Below are 24,719 nucleotides of genomic sequence, written 5' to 3' on the forward strand. Positions count from 1 at the left end.
TTTATTTTTGAAGCATGAAATGTGGCAAAAGGTCGCAAAGTTCAAGGGGGCCGAATACTTTCGCAAGGCACTGCATGTTTTGACCATGACAGTTTACAATCTAAGGTAAAACCAAGTAATTGAGTCTCTTCAACTTGTTCAACAGCCACACCATTCATTACCAGATTCAGCTGAAGTCTAGAACTTATGGAATGATTTGCTCTTAGTTTTAGAGATGTTCAGGACCAGTTTATTACTGGCCACCCATTCCAAAACAGCTTGCAACTCTTTGCTAAGGGTTTAAATTACTTCATTAGCTGTGGTTGCTGATGTGTATGCGGTTGAGTCATCGGCATACATGAACACACATGCTATGTTTAATGCCAGTGGCAGGTCATTGGTTAAAAAAAATAGAAAAGATTAGATGGCCTAGAGAGCTGCCATGCGGTACATCACTCTTTACATGTTTGACATTAAAGAAGCTTCCATTAATGAAAACTGAGTTCTATTAGATAGATAGCTCTGAATCCATGATCTAACAGTACAGCTCCCACAATCTTCTTATTATCAAAATTTTCAACCAATCATCAGTCATTTGTGTCATTGCAGTACATGTTGAGTGCCCTTCTCTATAAGCATGCTGACTCTGTTGTTAATTTGTTTACAGAGAAATAGCTTTGTATTTGGTCAAACACAATTTTTTCGAACATTTTGCTAAGCGCTGGCATCAAGCTGATATGTCTACTAAGGCCGCTTTAACACTTTTGTTGGGTAGCCAAATTACCTGCCTGGATATAGCCACTATATTGTGATCACTACATTCAATTTGTATGGATACAGCTTCAGAATAAAGTTCTACAGTACATGTGGATGATCTTGTTCCTGTAGTGTTGTAAACATCCTGGTTAGGTTGATTAATAACCTGAACCAGATTACAGGCACTGGTTACAGTGAGAAGCTTCCTCTTGAGTGGACAGCTTGATGAAAATCAGTCAATATTCAGGTTCCCAAGAAAGTAGACCTCCCTGTTTGCATCACATACACTATCAAACATTTCACACATATTATTTATATGCTGACTGTTAGCACTTGGTGTCCTATAGCAACATCCAAAAGCAAAGGCTTTAGATGTGCCAGGTGAACCTGAAAGCACAAGACTTCAATAACACTTGACATAAGATCTTCTCTAAGCATTACAGGGATATGGCTCTGAATATATATACAGCAACACCTCCCCCATAAGCATTTCTGTCTCTTCTACAGAAGAGACAGGAATGTGTTACTACTGCTGTATTATCAAATGAATTATCAAAGTGAGTCTGAGAAATGGCAAATATTTGAAGGATTTCATGAACCTTATTTCTAACGCTACGTACAGTTGAAGGTGGTCTTCTTCGGCTTGCAAGCCTCCCCCTTTTTCCTCCAAACATAACAATGATCATTATGGCCAAACAGTTCTATTTTTGTTTCATCAGACCAGAGGACGATCTTTGTCCCCATGTGCAGTTGCTAACCGTAGTCTGGCTTTTCTATGGCGATTTTGAAGCAGTGGCTTCTTCCTTGCTGAGCGGCCTTTCAGGTTATGTGGTTATAGGACTCGTTTTACTGTGGATATGGATACTTTTGTACCTGTTTCCTCCAGCATCTTCACAAGGTCTTTTGCTGTTATATGATTGATTTTCACTCATCTCTAGGAGACAGAACGCATCTCCTTCCTGAGTGGTATGACCGCTGCATGGTCCCGTAGTGTTTATATTTGCGTACTATTGTTTGTACAGATGAACGTGGTACCTTCAGGCGTTTGGAAATTGCTCCCAAGGATGAACCAGACTTGTGGAGGTCTACCATTTTTTTCTGTCTTGGCTGATTTCTTTTGATTCCCCCATGATGTCAAGCAAAGAGGCACTGAGTTTGAAGGTAGGCCTTGAAATGCATCCACAGGTACACCTCCAATTGACTCAAATTATGTCAGAAACTTCTAAAGCCATGACATCATTTTCTGGAATTTTCCAATCTGTTAAAAGGCACAGTCAATTTAGTGTATGTAAACTTCTGACCTACTGGAATTGTGATACAGTGAATTATAAGTTAAATAATCTGTCTGTAAACAATTGTTGGAAAAATTACTTGTGTCATGCACAAAGTAGATGTCCTAACCGACTTGCCAAAACTGTAGTTTGTTAACAAGAAATTGTGGTGAAAAACTAGTTTTACTGTCTCCAACCTAAGTGTATATAAAATTCCGACTTCAACTGTACATACATCCCTGGCATATTACATCATGTATGCAGCAGCACGCAATACATTTTTGTACTCACCTTGTTGTGCTGTGCTCACTTCCTTCCAAACCACGCATTGTTGAATTTGCAATTTTCAACTTGTTGTGTAATGTTTATGTCCAATAGCCGACGAGCACCAATACATTTTATTTGTAATTTCTCTTCATTATTTATATTCATACGACAAGGACTGAAAAGGATTCACCAGTAGATTGTCAACTTGATTCAAGATAATGACTGCAGTCCAATCAAAGCTACTGTACATATAACGTGATTTGACTTAATTTTATCATATAACGACCGTGAGCCTTCTTTATCAATGACCGTGAGCCTTCTTGGATGAGCACTTCCAATGTAACTCTATGGCAGCACCCAAAGGGCTAGAATTTCCATAGTTTACCGTTAGACTTCGAGGTGACGTACAGTCGTGGCCAAAAGTTTTGAGAATGACACAAATATTAATTATCACAAAGTCTGCTGCCTCAGTTTGTATGATGTCAATTTGCATATACTCCAGAATGTTATGAAGAGTGATCAGATGAATTGCAATTAATTGCAAAGTCCCTTTTTGCCATGCAATCCCAAAAAAACAATTTCCACTGCATTTCAGCCCTGCCACAAAAGGACCAGCTGACATCATGTCAGGGATTCTCTCGTTAATACAGGTGTGAGTGTTGATGAGGACAAGGCTGGAGATCACTCTGTCATGCTGATTGAGTTCGAATAACAGACTGGAAGCTTAAAAAGGAGGGTGGTGCTTGGAATCATTGTTATTCCTCTGTCAATCATGGTTACCTGCAAGGAAACACGTACCGTCATCATTGCTTTGCACAAAAAGGGCTTCACAGGCAAGGATATTGCTGCCAGTAAGATTGCACCTAAATCAACCATTTATCGGATCATCAAGAACTTCAAGGAGAGTGGTTCAATTGTTGTGAAGAAGGCTTCAGGGCGCCCAAGAAAGTCCAGCAAGTGCCAGGACCGTCTGCGGGATCGGGGCACCACCAGTACAGAGCTTGCTCAGGAATGGCAGCAGGCAGGTGTGAGTGCATCTGCACGCACAGTGAGGTGAAGACTTTTGGAGGATGGCCTGGTGTCAAGAAGGGCTGCAAAGAAGCCACTTCTCTCCAGGAAAAACATCAGGGACAGACTGATATTCTGAAAAGGGTACAGGGATTGGACTGCTGAGAACTGGGGTAAAGTCATTTTCTCTGATGAATCCCCTTTCCAATTGTTTGGGGCATCCAGAAAAAAGCTTGTCCGGAGAAGACAAGGTGAGCGCTACCATCAGTCCTGTGTCATGCCAACAGTAAAGCATCCTGAGACCATTCATGTGTGGGGTTGCTTCTCAGCCAAGGGAGTGGGCTCACTCACAATTTTGCCTAAGAACACAGCCATGAATAAAGAATGGTACCAACACATCCTCTGAGAGCAACTTCACCCAACCATCCAGGAACAGTTTGTAGATTAACAATGCCTTTTCCAGCATGATGGATGGAGCACCTTGCCATATGGCAAAAATGATAACTAAGAAGCTCGGCGAACAAAACATTGATATTTTGGGTCCATGGCCAGGAAACTCCCCAGACCTTAATCCCATTGAGAACTTGTGGTCAATCCTCAAGAGGCAGGTGGACAAACAAAAACCCACATATTCTGACAAACTCCAAGCATTGATTATGCAAGAATGGGCTGCCATCAGTCAGGATGTGGCCCAGAAGTTAATTGACAGCATGCCAGGGTGGATTGCAGAGGTCTTGAAAAAGAAGGGTCAACACTGCAATTATTGACTCTTTGCATCAACTTCATGTAATTGTCAATAAAAGCCTTTGACACTTATGAAATGTTTGTAATTATACTTCAGTATTCCATAGTAACACCTGACAAAATATCTAAAGATACTGAAGCAGCGAACTTTGTGGAAATTCATATTTGTGTCATTCTCAAAACTTTTGGCCACGACTGTAGTGTCCCCATGACACTGAGCACTGAGCCAATCATGGCGCAACGCTCCGTATTTTCTGCTGGCTTGCCCCACCACCACAGAAAGCACAGAGCTTGGCTGAAACACCTGCATTTTGGAGCTGACTTACTCAAGAAAACAAAAATGGTTTTATTAACTCAATGAAATATGATTTTTTACATGGTTTCCAAACTGATATGTGACATGTATTAATGCCAAAAATATATATTTTATTGCTTAAAATGCCCTGAATGATGGGTCGCCACTGAGTTGGGGGAGGAAACGGGACGGAAGGGGTGTAGTGGAACAGAACTAATGAAGAGAATTTAATGTAGTTAGGCCTTGACTTGCCTTTACACTCCAGTACAGTAGCTGGCGATGTATGCATCTTGAAGGTAGAATGCGACCCGCCAACCCAATTCCAACGAAGAAGAAGGTGAAGATTTCTGATAGGAGCTCTGTAACTCATTGCGAAACATTTGTCCAACAACATCCAGGTTGGGTAGTTCAACTATATATTTGGTTATTCTTTCTAGTCTAAATAATTGAGCAATTCTGTTTTCGATTTTTTGAAAACAGAAATATTTTCTTGCTAGCTACATTACTTTTCAACACGACATCATAACGTTGTTGTCACACGTGGATACTACTACTGCCGTGAGTTAGCTCATTTGCTAATTCCTAGCTTAGCTACCATTTGTTAGCAAGGACATTTTCGTTTTCATAGGTTAGCTTTTTGTGTTAGACACGATCGTTCATGTGAACGTATAGTGTGAGATTCGATGCCTCCTGCAAGCAAACGGACGAGAAAAGAGGACTCACTGCTGGAGTTGGCGTGTGAGTGGGGGTCCTGCCAAGATTCGTTCGATCGGATGCAGGAGTTCTGCGAGCATGTGGAGGGTCACCTCAAGGCGCTGGACATAGAGGACGGGGGAAATTACTCATTTGGTGAGCGGGCAAGGGGAGCATGGATTACTCTCTTTTCACAGCCACTCAGTACCTCCGACGTGGAGTGACGCTCTGTGTGAGAGATACAATGCATAAGAGAGGAAAAGTCTAACCTTAATTTTTATTTGAGATAAAGTAGCTATCAAAGGCTATTGTGGAAGACACTCATGTTGTACAATGCCATATGCATGTATCTTGTTCGTTTTATGTCACTAGAGGAGCACAGCTGTCTATGGAAAGATTGTGGGTTCTGCTCTGTGGAGAGTGCCGAGGAGTTTAAGCGCCACGTCTATTTCCACTGTTACCACACCAAGCTGAAGCAGTGGGGCCAGGGGGTACTCAAGGGCCAGCCCAGCATCGGCACCTGCACCATTGGCCTCCACAACCGCAACATCGTGCCTGACATCACAGACAACTTCATCTGCCAGTGGGAGCAATGTGAGGTGAGACACTGTTGGTGTGGGTTATATCTAGCTTAGATGTGAAGCTTGTGGACAGACAGACATGGCATTAAGCCGGGCATAGACCAGGGACGTGAACAGTCAGGCACGAAACACACACAACTCTTTCATTTAGATGGGCTCAAATCTATTCAAGTGGACCGGTTTAAGCATATCAGTTTAAGTGGTGAAGTTTTCACACATTTGTTGGTCTTAATAAGTTCATTACTATGAGAGTAACATGTTTTTGTGTGTGTGCGCATTTGCAGCAACCCTCCCTTGCTAACCCAGAGTGGTTCTACCGCCATGTGGAGATGCACAGTATGTGTATGGATGTACCCTCTGCTGATAAGGAGCTCTTGGTGCGCTGTGGCTGGAAGGGTGAGTCCACTGACCCTTAACACAGGCTAGTTTACAACTTTTCATGGAGAAGTAGAGGTGTTTGTGTGTTTCAGTTGAAGGATGTGTTTTTTTTTTTATTATTTTGGAATTGAGGGTGGATAAAATAGGTAAAAGCAGGTTATTACTGATTTCATGTGACCTGGAACCATAGTGTAACTGCTACTGAGAGTATCACCTACATATTTTCCCTGGCTTTTCTCCAGACTGCGAGGCCACGTTTAAAGGGCGTTTTAAGCTGCGGGAGCACCTGCGGAGCCACACTGGGGAGAAGGTAGTGGCCTGCCCAATCTGTGGAGGGATGTTTGCCAACAACACCAAGTTCTTTGACCACATCAGACGGCAGACCACCATCGAGGGTGAGAGGGGAAGGTCAGGGGTGGATTGGATTAATGGCGTTGCTAACATTGTGGAGTATAACCCAGTAACAAATTTACTTAATGACTGACTATAACTGTGTGTCTGTGGTCCCTTGTCTCTCCTAGGTCAGAGGTTCCAGTGCTCCCACTGCTCCAAACGCTTTGCAACAGAGAGACTACTGAGGGACCACATGAGGAATCATGGTCAGTCCCTTGAACTCCCTTTGTATTTATATTACACGTTGCTGTCGTTTGATGCCCAGTAATACTGTGCTCTGATCTGTATCTTTTTTTCCTTCTCGCTCCTTCTCTGCTGTTAGTAAATCACTACAAGTGTCCATTGTGTGATATGACCTGCCCATCCCCCTCATCACTGCGGAACCACATAAAGTTCCGCCATAGCAACGAGAAGCCTTACAGCTGTGAATACTGCGAGTACAGGTAGGTTAATAAATTAGGCAAATAGTTAGGTATTGCCCAGGACTCCTGGTCAGTAATATAAGCCAACACCATCCATTTCTGACAGAGATCATGTCCATACTCTATCAATATTATGAAAGTGAATTATATTGAAGGGGTACCTGTTTAGTGTGAGCAAGAGTTAACGATAGTATGGGCAGAACCCATCCTAACCCGTCTTTCCTGTGGTGTGTGTGTATCTCTCCTCAGCTGTAAGAACCTGATCGACCTTCGTAAACACCTGGACACCCACAGCACTGAGCCGGCCTACCGCTGTGACTTCAACAACTGTGACTACACCACACGCTCACTGCACTCCATCAAGAACCACTACAAGAAAGTACATGAGGTGAGTTAGGGATATTTACAAATGTTTATCCTTTTTATACTGCTGCACTGTGCTGGGCTGGCCTGGTCATGCGTCCATCACAGTTGGTGGAAATGTGCTGAAAAGGACAATATGAAGCCAGCCCGGTACGGTTTGTGTCCGCCATGAAAAAACAACTCTATTAATTGTGATCCATTCCAAAACTATGCGTGACCTATTTTCTAAGATGTTTGCTTTTTGTGTTGACGACTCAGGGAGATTTTGTGGCTCGCTACAAGTGTCATGTCTGTGAGCAGTGCTTCACTAGGGGAAACAACCTCACTGCCCACCTCCGTAAGAAGCACCAGTTCAAATGGCCCCCTGGACACCCCCGATTCAGGTACCAACATAGCAAGCGTAACATTTATAGCCAGCATACTAGGACAACCAATTCTAAAGTGCATGTGGTTGAGATTGCATCTAACAGCATGTTTATGTGGAGATGGTTTGTATTAACAAGGCCTCATTCAATGCAAGTAGTTTGACTCCAGAATCATTACTAGGTGAATGAGAAAGTCTTGAGCATCGTTCGGGAATCATTTTGGTCTTGTGGCTAACACCTCCGTCTTCCTTCTCTCTCCCAGGTATAGGGAGCATGAGGATGGCTTCATGCGTCTGCAGCTGATCCGCTATGAGAGTGTGGAGCTGACCGAGCAACTGATGAGAGAGAGACCGGAGGGCCACGAGGGGGAGGGGGAGGACGCTGCCCGGACAGATATCCTGGGGCCTGGGGAGGATGCCAGGGTAGTAGCACACTCCACGGAGGTACAGGTGGAGCTGAGAGGGGTGCTGTTGGAGGGGGAGCAGGAGGAGGGTGTGTTCTATGATTTGACTGGGGGGGACTCGTCTCAGGCAGGGGAGGACACTGTGATCCTGCAGCTACAGGACACTGCTCAGCAGCTGGGCATGCAGGTGGTATAACCACTACAACCCCTCACATAGACATGCTGCTCATCTAATGGCTTGTTCCTCTGAGATACTGAGCAGTGACACAGCACAGAGGCACCAGGACTAAGGGAAGGACGGGAGAGCTTTACCGTTTTTTTTTGCATACCTGTCTACTGAGTATGAGGAGGGGGAACTCTTCAAGGATTCACACATCCTAAATATTGGGATTTAACCAGCAGGACTGGCCTTACCTGCCCTCACTGCAGGGCCCTCACTCCTCATAGCACTCTGTCAGAAGATATGGAGTTGATATTGTGGATGTGATTTCTTGGACTGAAGAGTTGTTTTCCAACGTCTGATCCTCGATTGTTGGAGACCAAGACAGTTGCTATGTTTTGCATTATGAACAACTTTGAGCTGAGCTGAATGGACTTCATAGGTGTATACTATAAAGCAGGATCAATGAGTTAGCCAGCTAGTCTTATATAACTTGTTATAACCGAATGAGTGTGCTCGCATACACCCTTAAATGACCTTTGCTTGAAAAATTTGAAAAAAAGCGACAATAGTACTGTTTGTCTAATCAGAATTAATCTAAGATGACTCAAGACATTTGTAATTAATCTTGATGTTTTTGACAAAGAAATCTTAGTCGTGCAATTTTATATCTAAGATGTTTGGTGAAGTATTTTTCAAAGGAAAAAATTTGCTTGAAAATGAGTCATCTCTCGTTGAATGACAACAGACTATTCAAGAATCCATACTGTTGACCAGTCACAGACAAAGGGGTGTGAGCTTCGGCTCCGAACTTCGGCTTGCCTCCAAAACGTCACAAAATGTCATCTTAATATATGCATAAACTCTGCCAAATTGTTTTGGCTGGGAAGCATGAGGACGCCTTAATTCAGTGTTTTCCAACTCCAGTCCTCGAATACACCCAAACAACGCATAATTTTGTTGCTCTGGAGAATTTCATCTAATTCAACTTATTGAGGGTTTGATGATTAGTTGAATCGGGTGTGCTTGTCCAGGGCTACAACAAAAATGTGTTGAATACAATTGATTCAAGTTAAAATAAAATAACCAGAAAATGAATAGTTATTGCTGGTTGTTTATCTAAGTTAGCTGGCTAACTCATTGACCCTGATTTTTATTATATCTCTCAGCTGTTTGATTTGACATTTGTTTTTTGGTCCTGGGCAATAAACAGATTGTGCTTTTTATTGGCTTGTATCGTATTTTGCATTGCTGTCACTCACCTTTTTAGAGCGTGTATATTTAGTTTGATGCACATTTCAGAACATTGCATGTAGATGTGAACTGATGATTCTCTATCAAGTGAAGCAGAACGTTGTGTATAATACTTATCTATATTTTGCGCTTAATTATCCCACAGAAATGGATTTACTGCGTGTGCGTGCCTGTGTGTGCATGGTGTGAAAGAGAGCATTCTCTGGCCTAGAATCTAATCCACTTAGTGGTGCTCTTGCATCCGGCTTGTTGCCCGTCAGACACTTCCTCCAATGATGGACAAGACTGGCAGACACAGAGAGGCTATGTACAGGACTGAAATAGGATGTTGAGGCTCTTGATTGTTGCCACTCTATTCAACGGCAGAGATGGAATCCATACTTTTTGCTCTAGTCGTGCAGCTATTGCAATGCACTCAAGAAAGCCATTCTTATAACAATATCTTGTTATTTCTCGCCTCCTTTTCTTATACACTACAATTGCACATCCATACAAAACTGTATAATGTACATGAATATATCTGCAACCCATGCTATGGCTCTGTGTAAGCACAGCACATAGTATTATATCTGTGGTAGTAGTGGATGGGTTGTTGTTAGCTGTGTTTAAAAGATTAACCAGTCCTAGGAGCTTAGTGTTAGCAGCACTCACTGTGCTCTGCTTCCTTACTCTGTCGCTATCTCTGGACCCTACTGCAGATAGAGTTCATGCAGAACACCTGAAGACTACTTGGCATGCTTCTGTACCTTTTTATGGAGATTTAAATGGAAGTTTGAGGAGAAACATCCATGCATGCTTTTTCTTTGGTTCAGAACTGAGTTGTTTACCTCTCCTGCTTGTAGAGACTGCTACTGAGGGACAGAAGACAGGCAACCATGAGACTGTACTCACTGCTGCTTCTGCTCCTGGGGTCCTCACATGGGGTATTCGCACAGCTGCCTGAGTTAATGGAGGAGGAAGGTAGCGGTAAGATATTTTACTAGAACATTATTACTCGTGATGGTTATTGAATGAAAGTGCATAACTTTCGTGAGGTTTACCCTTGGTTCAGTACATACATTTGAGTCATTTAGCGGTTTGTCTTATCCAAAGTGACTTAAATCAGCTCCAGGATGTGTGTAATCTGATGAAATTGAAATGATTCATTCAGATTTGACAGGTAACTTAGTGTATATTATCTGATGGAACTGATCTGATTCAGGTGTGACAGAGGTGACTCCAGAGCCAGAAACTGTGGATGACACATACTGGTCAGGCACAGCCCCCATCTGTATGGGAGGTTGTAAGGGGAGACACCAGGAACTGAAGAAGGATCGCTGTGGGGACTCTGACTGCTGCTGGTTTGGCTATAAATCCCTCTGCAGAGGTACCACTCCCACATGTAACCTTTATCTGCTTTACCCTGCTCTCTCACTGTAGTGTAGCACATTCATCATCATAATTACATAAAAATTCTATCAAATTGTATTTTCCAACAGGAAATGAATGAATTTTTCAGTACACTGAAATGTATCAAACTAAAATTGGAAATACATTGTACTATCTTTATCTTCTCATACAGTATATTAGTCATTATTCTCTACTTTGCGCATGCTCTGTTTGTCCTGTTTGCTCTTGTTCTGTAGTGTTTGTCCTGTTTGCTCTTGTTCTGTAGTGTTTGTCCTGTTTGCTCTTGTTCTATAGTGTTTGTCCTGTTTGCTCTTGTTCTATAGTGTTTGTCCTGTTTGCTCTTGTTCTATGGTGTTTGTCCTGTTTGCTCTTGTTCTATGGTGTTTGTCCTGTTTGCTCTTGTTCTATGGTGTTTGTCCTGTTTGCTCTTGTTCTATGGTGTTTGTCCTGTTTGCTCTTGTTCTATAGTGTTTGTCCTGTTTGCTCTTGTTCTATAGTGTTTGCTCTTGTTCTATGGTGTTTGCTCTTGTTCTATGGTGTTTGCTCTTGTTCTATGGTGTTTGTCCTGTTTGCTCTTGTTCTATGGTGTTTGTTCTGTCCTGTGTGGTTCAGTGAACTGTGGGAGGCCTGATGTGGACTATAACGGGATGGTGTACGGGAACGACTGGTGGGTGGGCTCAGTTGTCCGGTATGCCTGTCGCTCTGGCTTCCTATTGGTGGGGGACCCGGCCCGAGCCTGCCAGTCCAATGGAGGCTGGACCCCCAAACCCTCCTGTCTCAGTGAGTTGCCCATTTTATTCAATAGTGATCAAAGACCCAACTAATTTGTCTCCACTACACGTCACTACTCCCTGTAGGTGTGAAGAATTAGCGTTCGATGTCATTGTGTGAATGTAGCCAGCTCACAGTAGTCTCAGTGAGTAGCCTGTTTGTTCATACAGGCTTATTGATCACCATTAATTTTGCCTTAACACCTCAGGGAACACATTTTAGTACACTCACTATCGTACTATATTAAGTCCTTTACCTTTCTTTCCTTCTCTCACATACACCTCATGTCTCTGCTCCTCCACACCCCATCCCCTCTACCCCTGTCCCCCCTCTCTCCCTGGGCCAGGGGTGTGTCGTCAGGGCCGTGTGGAGATCACTGAGAAGGAGCTAGAAACAGCTACCTGCTCCTCCACCTGTCCCCTTAAGTCCTACATGGGGCCTCTTAAGCAGGGCTGCTACGGCATCGACAACTGCAGGAAGATGAATCCTGACTGGAAGCGCTGGTTCACCCGCTGTGACACGTGCCTGTGTGATTGCCACATTGCCTGTGGTAAGTAGTAAACTTTTACGCCCTTGAGTGGTACAGTCCATTGACTGATGATAGCTAAATAACTGGGCATGTCAACTAGCAGGCAATGAAGTTAAACCAGATTAGCTCATTTCAATGAATGGGTGGAATGGGTGTGAGTTTGTTGAGTTCTTGAAAAATGTGTACTGTAGAGTGTGGTTAATAATTTGTTCACAACGTGTTTATTAAATTTGATATCCAACTTAAGGTAACCCATTCATATTTCACAAGTTCTAAAATCTTTGGCCCACACAACAAACACTTCCCCACAATGTATTTTATCTTTAAGTATCTTTAGGTTAAAAGACGGACACATTCCACTAAAAGAGTGACTAGAATATGTATTCCAAAATCATCACAAGGATATCGGTGGACAGCCTAACATCACAGATCCTCATTGGAATCTCAATCGGAATGCTCGAATCCTCGTCTGACTATTGCTGCTTCATCTGCTGTCAAAAGGAGGATCAAAGGGAAACCTAGCGAGACATCTCTGTGGAACTAACAACAGTCTGTCGTGAGAGACTGTGGTCCTAACCTCAACAACCTCATAGGGTTAACGTATAGAACACAGTGGAGGTAAAGACACTACTTTTCCTCAGTTTCCTAAACAAACTCCCTGACTACATAAAGGACTCATCATGCAGCGTATATTAACAGTTTTGACGATAGAGGGGGAGGCCTCTCCTAGTGTAGAGGTTCTGTTGGGATTAACGAGTTGTCCTTTAGCTCAACCTGCTCATTCAATCTGTCCTGGAACCTAGAATGAGCTAGTTGTTGAGCTGAGACCTTAATCTTGTTACCCACCGCAGCCCAGAGGAGAGTAGAGGTGTCGGTGGAAGTCAGAGAGGAGGACCAGGTTAACTATCTAACAGCATGTTTACTGTACTGCATGTGGGGATAGCTTGGAATACATAATATGCTATGTGTATTTCTAAATGGATGGGGATATACAATATTAACGAAGTGTGTCTTCATTTCTCCTTATGTTACAGCCATTGGTTGGACTGTCTATTGCTTAAGAGTTACCCAGACGTAGATGGTTGTCCAAAGTCAAAGGTGCTTCCTCACTAACAATGTTAGTTGTTGATGATTTGTCATTGTCTTATAAATCCAACTCTGTGTTTAGACCATAGGGATCTAGATTCATTCTATTTTGAATCCATTCTATTTAATTATATTTGTTTATATCAAGAGCTGAGCCTCAGGATATGTTTGTTTTCTTTGCGTTTATAGCAGCCAACTCCTGCAATGAAATGAACATGACCAAGTCAAACATTATTTTGTCTGAGCAATGCTATGCTAACAACTGCTTATTACACACAGAATGGAATAGTGGGAGAACAGAAGAATAAGAGATGATTCATTAAGCACTGTTTTAGACCCGCAAGAACCTGCATCCACTCTGACAGTAGCTCCCAGGAGGTCTGATTGGCCTCATTTCCAGCCACTCAATTCACACGCTTCCAGGGGCAGCCCAAAGTCTGGGTAACTCTTTCTCTGTGAACCTATTAAATGGAGAGCAACAAGTGTAAGTTCATCATGCAACAAGGCAGGATAGGCTATGATGACTGACCATACCGTACAACATTTTGATAAGAGAAATTGACTTTGATTTCTGGAAGTATGTCATTGTCAAATGTATACGAATTAAGCCTGAAAATGTATGATTATACAAGAGATTACATAGACTTCTCTGTCAAATAAAATGTATTTAAATGTGTGTTTAGTGTTAATAATGATGCTAATACTGACCAATGTTCCTTACTTAAAGTCGTGGTCTGGGTCCTCCAGTCTCCTCATGGGCCCCAATAGTACTCCCCCTTCCACCACCGAGCTGGAGTAGACCTGACCACCCAATTCTCCATTGGACAAGCTCACTCTCACACAGACAGCCTGATAGGCACTGCCACCCTCACTGGACCTACAAGATGCAACAAGAACCCAAGATAATGAAGGCTTATTATGACCCTTCAAGTGGGTATGTACTCTCTTTAGTGTTCAATATGAAACCATGATAACCGTAAATTAAAAGACAAGTAATAGCATTATGTAGTGACAGTTTAATGTGTACGCTGACATTTACTTTCATATTCAATCAACCGACATGAGCAATACTGTTTGCAGGACATGACGTACAGCAACACAATATATAGATGTGAATGTGGCACTATAGCTGTAATATCTCAGAGCACCCAATAAATATAATTGGAACTCACCTCCCTGTGCGAGTGTCCCCAGTATCAACAGCTGCAGAAGAGCCACATAGAGGAGAGTTGTAAGTCCTGGTGCCATTATGATGATGCTACCTGCGTCTCAAATCCAGATGTCTCTTGCTTTGTCACACACACAAGAGCACTTCTTCAACTGTACCTGACCCCAGTGATCCCCATTTGAGCACATTCCATCCCCATGTTGCCATGGTTTATGTTTCTTATTTATCCATTCAGCAAAAGGCATTGTGGAATAAGGTCGGCACGCTCTTTAAGAACACACACGTATGACAAATCAAGACTGCGCCTAAGAAAATGGCTTTTCTTTCAAATGTTCCCTTTTGCTCCATTTAAGAACTTATTTTCACAAGGCCATTCTTCAAGCATATTGTGAATAGAAAGTGATGTGTTAGCTTGTCATTGATATAATAAAGCAGAAATCTGCATTTACGTTGAGTAATGATCTATCTTCGCCCTCTGATCCTGTGTTCCCTCAGGTGGCATGGTGAAATATGAGGTGAATACAATATAAAGGTAAAGAGCCTGGAGACAGTGGACACTAAGTGGACTTAATCCTTCCTCAGATATAACCTCGGGGAGCTTTATGCTCTATTCTAATGCATTAATATCCTTATTTAAATGAGCAGTTTTCTGAAGGCTTTGCAATGACTGTATTGTTGAAACATGTTTTTCTGCAGTTTTCCAGAATCCAGAGTTTCAATACTGGCCACAACATGATATATTATTGTTAAAGCTTTTCCTAGCATTGCTGTGTTGTGCTCAATGTCAACAATCTCAAAATAACCAATGACTGTGTTAATATCTATAATAACCACATGGTGTTGCTGCAGTCCCAACACCAAAACATTAAAGGCTTGGAAACTGGTGCAACACAGTTTCTTAGTTATTTTTTATCGCTTGGTACTATTTTCACAAGTATGTGGTGAATTTTCAAAACTCTTAGGACAAAACTCCAAACTTATAACATTTGTAACGCAGCCAGTCTTATGTTCAAAAGCTTCCATTGTGCATTCATTTTATGGGGGGAGACATACCACACAACCATTGAGCCACAATATAATCCTTCTGTGAAATACATTGGTTTAATCACCAAAACACAACATAATTACTAATTATTTTAACAACCATTAATGTAATAGCAAAAAATATAAGATACCTTTGAATGTATGTAGTATGCTACAGTACTGTAAATTACAGTACGTTACACTGTTTTCACATTAGGCAATGTACTTGCACTACCCATTTTAAAATTGACTGAACATCACATTTCCATTTCTATCCCAGGGGTGATCATTGAAGACATCTTTCACAATGTAATCAAATGAAATACAATGTTTAGCAGGTGCTAGTTTTCATCAAACCTGTCTTGAGCATCCTCATTTTTCATGCACCTGGGGAAAAACCTTTTGGCATGGCGACACCAAGCCTCACATAGGTCTGGGTGAAAATCATTGCATTCCTCATCCATGGCCTGAAGGAGAGTGGTACGCTTATGGGGATGGCAGTCATACATCTTACATCTATATTGTATTTTACATTATTGTATGGTACTTATGTATTGGGGTCACATACCAAAATGTGGAGTGTTGTCACTTTGGATATAAGTGTCTGTTACGTAAAATGGAATATACTGTATTATGGTACTGTACTGTAGTACTGAGTACTGTATTGGCCAATGCAATTTTAGTAAAGTGGCGTGAGCACTTAAAAAAAAAAAAATGTAACACCTCAGCAGCTTAATTTTGGATACATGAAAACCTACGTAATATTGAGTTGCACCCACTTTTGCCTTCAGAACAGTTTCAATCCTTTGGGCATGGACTCTACAAGGTGTCAAGCGTTCCACAGGGATGCCGGCCCATGTTGACTCCAATCCTTCCCACAGTTGTCAAGTTGGCTGCGTGTCCTTTGTGTGATGGACCATTCTTGATACACACAGGAAACTGTTGAGCGTGAATCCTAGCAGCGTTGCAGTTTTTGACATACTCCAAACCAGTGCGCCTGGTACTTACTACCATACCCCTTTCGAAGGCACTAAGTATCCAGACCCATTGACTTTTTCCACATTTTCTTAAGTTACAGAGTTATTCCAAAATTGATTTTTTTCATCCTCAGCAATCTACACACAAGACCCCATTATGACAAAGTGAAAAAAGTTTTTAGATTTTTTGCTAAATTATAAAAAATGGAAATACCTTAAGTATTCAGACCCTTTGCAATGAGACTTAAAATTGAGCTCAGGTGCATCCTGTTTCCATTAATCATCCTTGATGTTTCTACAACTTGATTGGAGTCCACCTGTGGTAAATTCAATTGATTGGACATGGTTTGGAAAGGCACACACCTGTCTATATAAGGTTGACTGTGCATGTCAGAGCAAAAACCAAGCCATGGGGTAGATGGAATTGTCTGTAGAGCTCCAAGAAAGGATTGTGTCGAGGCACTTATCTGGGGAAGGGTACCAAAACATTTCTGTAGCATTGAATGTCCCCAAGAACAGTGGCATCCATCATTCTTAAATGGAAGAAGTTTGGAACCACCAAGACTCTTCCTAGAGCTAGCTGCCCAGCCAAACTGAGCAATCGGGGGAGACGGGCCTTGGTCAGGGAGGACAAGCATCTCTGCAGCACTCCACCAATCAGGCCTTTATGGTAGAGTGGCCAGACAGAAACCACTCCTCGGTAAAAGGCACGTGACAAACCGCTTGGAGTTTTCCAAAAGGCACCTAGACTCTCAGATCATGAGAAACAAGATTCCCTAGTCTGATGAAACCAAGATTGAACTCTTTGGCCTGAATACCAAGCGTCACATCTGGAGGAAACCTGGCACCATCCCTACGGGGAAGCATGGCGGTTTTTCAGGGACTGCGTGACTAGTCAGGATCGAAGAAAAGATGAATGGAGCAAAGTACAGAGCGATCCTTGATGAAAACCTGCTCCAAAGAGCTCAGGACCTCAGACTGGGGTGAAGGTTCACCTTGCAACAGGACAACGATGCTAAACACACAGCCAAGACAACGCAGGAGTGGCTGCGGGACAAGTCTCTGAATGTCCTTGAGTGGCCCAGCCAGAGCCCGGACTTGAACCCGATAGAACAGCTCTGTAGAGACCTGAAAATAGCTGTGCTTCAACGCTCCCCATCCAACCTGACAGAGCTTGAGAGGATATGCAGAGAAGAATAGGAGAAACTCCCTCAAATACAGGTGTGCCAAGCTTGTAGCGTCATACCCAAACGCGAACCACTGCTTTTAATCAGGGCAAGGTGACCGGAAACATGACTGAATACAAACAGTGTAACTATTCCCTCCGCAAGGCAATCAAACAAGCTAAGCGTCAGTATAGAGACAAAGTAGAGTCGCAATTCAACGGCTCAGACACAAAAGGTATGTGGCAGGGTCTACAGTCAATCACGGATTACAAAAAGAAAACCAGCCCCGTCACGGACCAGGATGTCTTGCTCCCAGGCAGACTAAATAACTTTTTTGCCCGCTTTGAAGACAATACAGTGCCACTGACACGGCCCGCTACCAAAACATGCGGACTCTCCTTCACTGCAGCCGACGTGAGTAAAACATTTAAACGTGTTAACCCTCGCAAGGCTGCAGGCCCAGACGGCATCCCCAGCCGCGCCCTCAGCGCATGCGCAGACAAGCTGGCTGGTGTGTTTACGGACATATTCAATCAATCCTTATCCCAGTCTGCTGTTCCCACATGCTTCAAGAGGGCCACCATTGTTCTTGTTCCCAAGAAAGCTAAGGTAACTGAGCTAAACGACTACCGCCCCGTAGCACTCACTTCCGTCATCATGAAGTGCTTTGAGAGACTAGTCAAGGACCATATCACCTCCACCCTACCTGACACCCTAGACCCACTCCAATTTGCTTACCGCCCAAATAGGTCCACAGACGATGCAATCTCAACCACACTGCACACTGCCCTAACCCATCTGGACAAGAGGAATACCTATGTGAGAATGCTGTTCATCGACTACAGCTCAGCATTTAACACCATAGTACCCTCCAAACACGTCATCAAGCTCGAGACCCTGGGTCTCGACCCCGCCCTGTGCAACTGGGTACTGGACTTCCTGACGGGCCGCCCCCAGGTGGTGAGGGTAGGTAACAACATCTCCACCCCGCTGATCCTCAACACTGGGGCCCCACATGGGTGCGTTCTGAGCCCTCTCCTGTACTCCCTGTTCACCCACGACTACGTGACCACGCACGCCTCCAACTCAATCATCAAGTTTGCAGATGACACTACAGTGGTAGGCTTGATTACCAACAACGACGAGACGGCCCTCCGGCGAGGAGGTGAGGGCCCTCGGAGTGTGGTGTCTGGAAAATAACCTCACACTCAACGTCAACAAAACTAAGGAGATGATTGTGGACTTCAGGAAACAGCAGAGGGAGCACCCCCCTATCCACATCGATGGGACAGTAGTGGAGAGGGTAGTAAGTTTTAAGTTCCTCGGCGTACACATCACGGACAAACTGAATTGGTCCACCCACACAGACAGCATCGTGAAGAAGGTGCAGCAGCGCCTCTTCAACCTCAGGAGGCTGAAGAAATTTGGCTTGTCACCAAAAACACTCACAAACTTCTACAGATGCACAATCGAGAGCATCCTGTCGGGCTGTATCACCGCCTGGTACGGCAACTGCCCCCCCCCCACAACCGTAAGGCTCTCCAGAGGGTAGTGAGGTCTGCACAACGCATCACCGGGGGCAAACTACCTGCTCTCAAGGACACCTACACCACCCGATGTCACAGGAAGGCCATAAAGATCATCAAGGACAACAACCACCCGAGCCACTGCCTGTTCACCCCGCTATCATCCAGAAGGCGAGGTCAGTACAGGTGCATCAAAGCTGTGACTGAGAGACTGAAAAACAGCTTCTATCTCAAGGCCATCAGACTGTTAAACAGCCACCACTAACATTGAGTGGCTGCTGCCAACACACTGACTCAACTCCAGCCACTTTAATAATGGAAATTGATGGAAAATATATCACTAGCCACTTTAAACAATGCTACTTAATATAATGTTTACATACCCTACATTATTCATCTCATATGTATATGTATATACTGTACTCTATCATCTACTGCATCTTTATGTAATACATGTATCACTAGCCACTTTAAACTATGCCACTTTGTTTACATACCCTACATTACTCATCTCATATGTATATACTGTACTCGATACCATCTACAGCATCTTGCCTATGCCGTTCTGTACCATCACTCATTCATATATCTTTATGTACATATTCTTATGCCTTTACACTTGTGTGTATAAGGTAGTAGTTTTGGAATTGTTAGGTTAGATTACTCGTTGGTTATTACTGCATTGTCAGAACTAGAAGCACAAGCATTTCAATACATCTCGCTAACATCTGCTAACCATGTGTAAATGACAAAATTGATTTAGATTTTTTTTTGTTGACTCAAGGCTGTAATCGCTGGCAATGTTGCTTCAACAAAGTACTGAATAAAGGGTCTGAATACTTATGTAAATGTGATATTTATGTTTATTTCTTTATACATTTGCAAACCAAATTAATCCTGTTTTTCCTTTGTCATTATGGGATATCAAATAAAATCAAATCAAATTTTATTTGTCACATACACATGGTTAGCAGATGTTAATGCGAGTGTAGCGAAATGCTTGTGCTTCTAGTTCCGACAATGCAGTAATAACAAGTAATCTAACTAACAATTCCAAAACTACTGTCTTGTACACAGTGTAAGGGGATAAAGAATATGTACATAAGGATATATGAATGAGTGATGGTACAGAGCAGCATAGGCAAGATACAGTAGATGGTATCGAGTACAGTATGTACAAATGAGATGAGTATGTAAACAAAGTGGCATAGTTTAAAGTGGCTAGTGATACATGTATTACATAAGGATACAGTCGATGATATAGAGTACTGTATATACGTATGCATATGAGATGAATAATGTAGGGTAAGTAACATTATATAAGGTAGCATTGTTTAAAGTGGCTAGTGATATATTTACATCATTTCCCATCAATTCCCATTATTAAAGTGGCTGGAGTTGTGTCAGTGTGTTGGCAGCAGCCACTCAGTGTTAGTGGTGGCTGTTTAACAGTCTGATGGCCTTGAGATAGAAGCTGTTTTTCAGTCTCTCGGTCCCAGCTTTGATGCACCTGTACTGACCTCGCCTTCTGGATGATAGCGGGGTGAACAGGCAGTGGCTCGGGTGGTTGATGTCCTTGATGATCTTTATGGCCTTCCTGTGACATCGGGTGGTGTAGGTGTCCTGGAGGGCAGGTAGTTTGCCCCCGGTGATGCGTTGTGCAGACCTCACTACCCTCTGGAGAGCCTTACGGTTGAGGGCGGTGCAGTTGCCATACCAGGCGGTGATACAGCCCGCCAGGATGCTCTCGATTGTGCATCTGTAGAAGTTTGTGAGTGCTTTTGGTGACAAGCCGAATTTCTTCAGCCTCCTGAGGTTGAAGAGGCGCTGCTGCGCCTTCTTCACGATGCTGTCTGTGTGAGTGGACCAATTCAGTTTGTCTGTGATGTGTATGCCGAGGAACTTAAAACTTGCTACCCTCTCCACTACTGTTCCATCGATGTGGATAGGGGGGTGTTCCCTCTGCTGTTTCCTGAAGTCCACAATCATCTCCTTAGTTTTGTTGACGTTGAGTGTGAGGTTATTTTCCTGACACCACACTCCGAGGGCCCTCACCTCCTCCCTGTAGGCCGTCTCGTCGTTGTTGGTAATCAAGCCTACCACTGTTGTGTCGTCCGCAAACTTGATGATTGAGTTGGAGGCGTGCGTGGCCACGCAGTCGTGGGTGAACAGGGAGTACAGGAGAGGGCTCAGAACGCACCCATGTGGGGCCCCAGTGTTGAGGATCAGCGGGGAGGAGATGTTGTTGCCTACCCTCACCACCTGGGGGCGGCCCGTCAGGAAGTCCAGTACCCAGTTGCACAGGGCGGGGTCGAGACCCAGGGTCTCGAGCTTGATGACGAGCTTGGAGGGTACTATGGTGTTGAATGCCGAGCTGTAGTCGATGAACAGCATTCTCACATAGGTATTCCTCTTGTCCAGATGGGTTAGGGCAGTGTGCAGTGTGGTTGAGATTGCATCGTCTGTGGACCTATTTGGGCGGTAAGCAAATTGGAGTGGGTCTAGGGTGTCAGGTAGGGTGGAGGTGATATGGTCCTTGACTAGTCTCTCAAAGCACTTCATGATGACTGATGTGAGTGCTACGGGGCGGTAGTCGTTTAGCTCAGTTACCTTAGCTTTCTTGGGAACAGGAACAATGGTGGCCCTCTTGAAGCATGTGGGAACAGCAGACTGGTATAGGGATTGATTGAATATGTCCGTAAACACACCGGCCAGCTGGTCTGCGCATGCTCTGAGGGCGCGGCTGGGGATGCCGTCTGGGCCTGCAGCCTTGCGAGGGTTAACACGTTTAAATGTCTTACTCACCTCGGCTGCAGTGAAGGAGAGACCGCATGTTTTCGTTGCAGGCCGTGTCAGTGGCACTGTATTGTCCTCAAAGCGGGCAAAAAAGTTATTTAGTCTGCCTGGGAGCAAGACATCCTGGTCCGTGACTGGGCTGGATTTCTTCCTGTAGTCCGTGATTGACTGTAGTGTTATTGTGTGTAGATTGAGGGGGGAAAAAGACAATTTCATAAATTTTAGAACAAGGCTGTAACCTACCAAAATATGGAAAAAGTCAAGGGGTTCGAATACTTTCCGAAGGCACTGTAAGTGTTTTGTCTTGCCCATTCAACCTCTGAGTAGCGCACATATGCAATCCATGTCTCAATTGTCTCCAGGTTTAAAAATCATTATTTAACCGGTCTCCTCCCCTTCATCTACACTGATTTGAAGTGGATGTAGGTGACATCAATAAGGGATCATAGCTTTTACCTAATCAGTCATAGAAAGAACACTGTCTTTTGAACACTCGGTGTATTGGGGATGCATTTATTATTTGTTTTGGACTTTCTGGATGATTTGGATGTTGTATTACTGCATTGTAGAGGGACTAGAAACAGAAGCATTTCACTGCAACTGCTGTAACGTCAGCTAATCTGTGTACGCAACCAATAAACTTTTATTTGATTTGTTACATACAGAACATCTGTTGTATATAGTATATCTTGTCTATTAGTTTTTTTTTTAAACTTACTGTGAAGTAAAGTCATAATCATAGAAGTACATTCAAGTACGTGTACATATTTTTCATGTTTCTATTTCAGACATTTTCATTATTTAACTCTCAATCTGTAGAAATATGTACATGTAAAATCTATAGGTTTACCAAAAGTTGAAGTGATCTTCAATTAAGAGCAGTCAGATTAAGTAATGGTGAAATGTCTTAACAAAAGAGAGAATCATATCAAAAGTAATATGAGCATTGCATTGTGAAAGGCAATTACTTTATATTAACATGTACTGCAATGTCAAACATGTATTTCTAGATAACACTGATTAGGTTTGGTGAAAAAAGTGACTGATTTAGTGCAATGTCCTTAGTCAATTTATACTGTCCTTAGTTTCAAAACAATTGCCTTTTTGATAATCTGTTTTAAGCTTTCTACTAAGAGTTTTGACAATGTACCACATACTTGTGAAAACTGCACCAACGCTATAAAAAAACGGTATTATGAAATCGTTCCTATGTAAGGAGTGCATCTTTATAGGTCAGCTGTTCCATATGAATATATTCATCTTAGACCAATTACTGACTATCTATGATGCACAAAGTCACAGCAAATTACACCAGCAGAGGGGAGTAGGCCTAGTATTTTCTTAAACAAAAATGTCTAGAATGGTTATTCATTGTATTTATATTTTCTTATTTAATTATAGGGCTATTGTACGGAATAACTGCAATTGCAGCCATTACTCTTATCATTGGACTTAGTTACACAATGATAATTGTGATGGTCCACTATCTATTTAAACAGGCTAACCATTTAAAGACGAATAAGACCGTAATGTACTTTATCCCCGCTCAAGACGAGCATGACATAATTGCTTATTTATGGTACCTTATGAGGTAGGCTAATATTCAACGTTGGCTGGCGAAAAAAAACACAGACCAAATATGTTTTGGTTTCTTCCCACGGAGTGATTTTTAGGGCGTTATTTGAACGGTAGTAACCCCGATTGTTTCACCGAAAATAACCCGGGCACTGCAGCATCAGCACCAGACAGATGCGCAGGTGCGGTCTTTAAAGAGACCGCGCGCGGATAAATTCACATCGGTGGGTGCATTCGATAGCCCACAACCTACGTTTGTATTGCTTACATCACTAAGATGAAATAAACAAACAATGGATTAACAATGGAATGGTGTATCGACTTTTCAATCGGATTTTTTTGTAGCTATGGGCAACACACCGGCATAGGCTACGACGTGGTCGTCAATGCTTATAGGCTATGTGCCAAATCATTCCAAATCGTTATGCCCAATAAGGAATAGTAAAAATAGTGCGTATGTTTGTAATTGCACAAATATTCAAGTATTATTATGCTGTGTTATATGTTAATCGCATTTCTAAACTACTGTTGGCACCCCATAATACAACTTTGTGTGGGGTCTATCAAAGCTTTTTGATTTTATTCAGGTGAAAACCCATAAGCCCGATCCATATGTGTCCTACACATAAAACACAATAATCACATCATCATGGCTCTTTAAAGCATTCAGCCTGGGCTTCCTGTGGACTATCTCCTCGCAAAACCTGCCAGTAACGCCCTGAAACACCGACCGACGGGCGTGCCAGAGAGGCACTGACCGGCAAGATAACGGTACTGCGTGCTATTGAGCTACTGCAGCAAGCCAGAAGAGGACGTGGAGACTAGACGGGGGAAAGAAAATATAATCAACACCGCGGCAAGGACGTTTGTGAGATAGGTATTCTGGATATGGGAATTAAATAAGTAAAACACATCTGATTTAGCCTATAACCTTTCAGAAATCGAACGCACTCCTGATTGATTGACTAAAGATGCAGCATTTGTTGAATTATTAATCTCTGACAATCATCATACCACACTTGTTCCGGCCAGAAGGGGGATTTGATAATTTCGACAATAATTGCGGTAGATATTGTGTGCAGGACGTTATGTAGCCTAGCAAGCACCGAGTGATCTTTTTTTGGGGGGGGAAACATCGTTTCCTCATCCTTCTCCATCGTAACCGCCGTAACCGAACCGAACATTCATGGAGCCTGGAACACAGTGACGATCTTTGCCTGGCACCGGACTGACTCGTTGGGCACCATCTCTTGTTGCTGGGTCTGCTGTTTCATTGTAAAGGGATGAACTGAGCAGTGCTCTTCATAAATGGGAACGGAGTGCTCTATTGTTGGTCAAGTCAACACTCAAGAAAAAGTATGTTGGATTAATTAATGCATCA

General features: G+C 43.0%; 2 protein-coding genes across 7 annotated transcripts in view; both read left to right on the top strand.

The window, feature by feature from the left end:
- Window positions 1-4,656: 4,656 nt before the first annotated feature.
- LOC110534253 (histone H4 transcription factor) lies at window positions 4,657-14,721 on the top strand. Of its 5 annotated transcripts, none has more exons than XM_036933353.1 (12): window positions 4,657-5,169; window positions 5,386-5,612; window positions 5,879-5,990; window positions 6,215-6,367; window positions 6,494-6,571; window positions 6,688-6,808; window positions 7,037-7,175; window positions 7,409-7,533; window positions 7,778-10,298; window positions 10,534-11,501; window positions 11,839-13,591; window positions 13,835-14,721. In XM_036933353.1, exons 1-9 carry the CDS (start codon window positions 5,004-5,006, stop codon window positions 8,112-8,114), a joined length of 1,458 nt encoding a protein of 485 aa, XP_036789248.1. In that variant the 5' UTR covers window positions 4,657-5,003; the 3' UTR covers window positions 8,115-10,298; window positions 10,534-11,501; window positions 11,839-13,591; window positions 13,835-14,721. The 5 variants fall into 5 exon arrangements, with proteins under 5 accessions (XP_036789248.1, XP_036789249.1, XP_036789247.1 ...); XM_036933354.1 differs by having other exon boundaries at window positions 11,839-13,119; window positions 13,387-14,721; XM_036933352.1 differs by having other exon boundaries at window positions 11,839-12,042; window positions 12,350-14,721.
- Window positions 14,722-24,050: 9,329 nt separating this feature from the next.
- Window positions 24,051-24,719, top strand: part of abcg4a (ATP-binding cassette, sub-family G (WHITE), member 4a) — a 48,502-nt gene continuing 47,833 nt past the window's right edge. For both annotated transcript variants that reach the window (XM_036933355.1, XM_021619008.2), the window contains exon 1: window positions 24,051-24,694. In XM_036933355.1, coding sequence (XP_036789250.1) covers window positions 24,647-24,694 — 48 coding nt within the window. In that variant the 5' untranslated portion in view covers window positions 24,051-24,646. The remainder of the gene's footprint in view (window positions 24,695-24,719) is intronic.

Source organism: Oncorhynchus mykiss, chromosome 10 (assembly GCF_013265735.2).
Source record: "Oncorhynchus mykiss isolate Arlee chromosome 10, USDA_OmykA_1.1, whole genome shotgun sequence".
Lineage (NCBI taxonomy): Eukaryota > Metazoa > Chordata > Actinopteri > Salmoniformes > Salmonidae > Oncorhynchus > Oncorhynchus mykiss.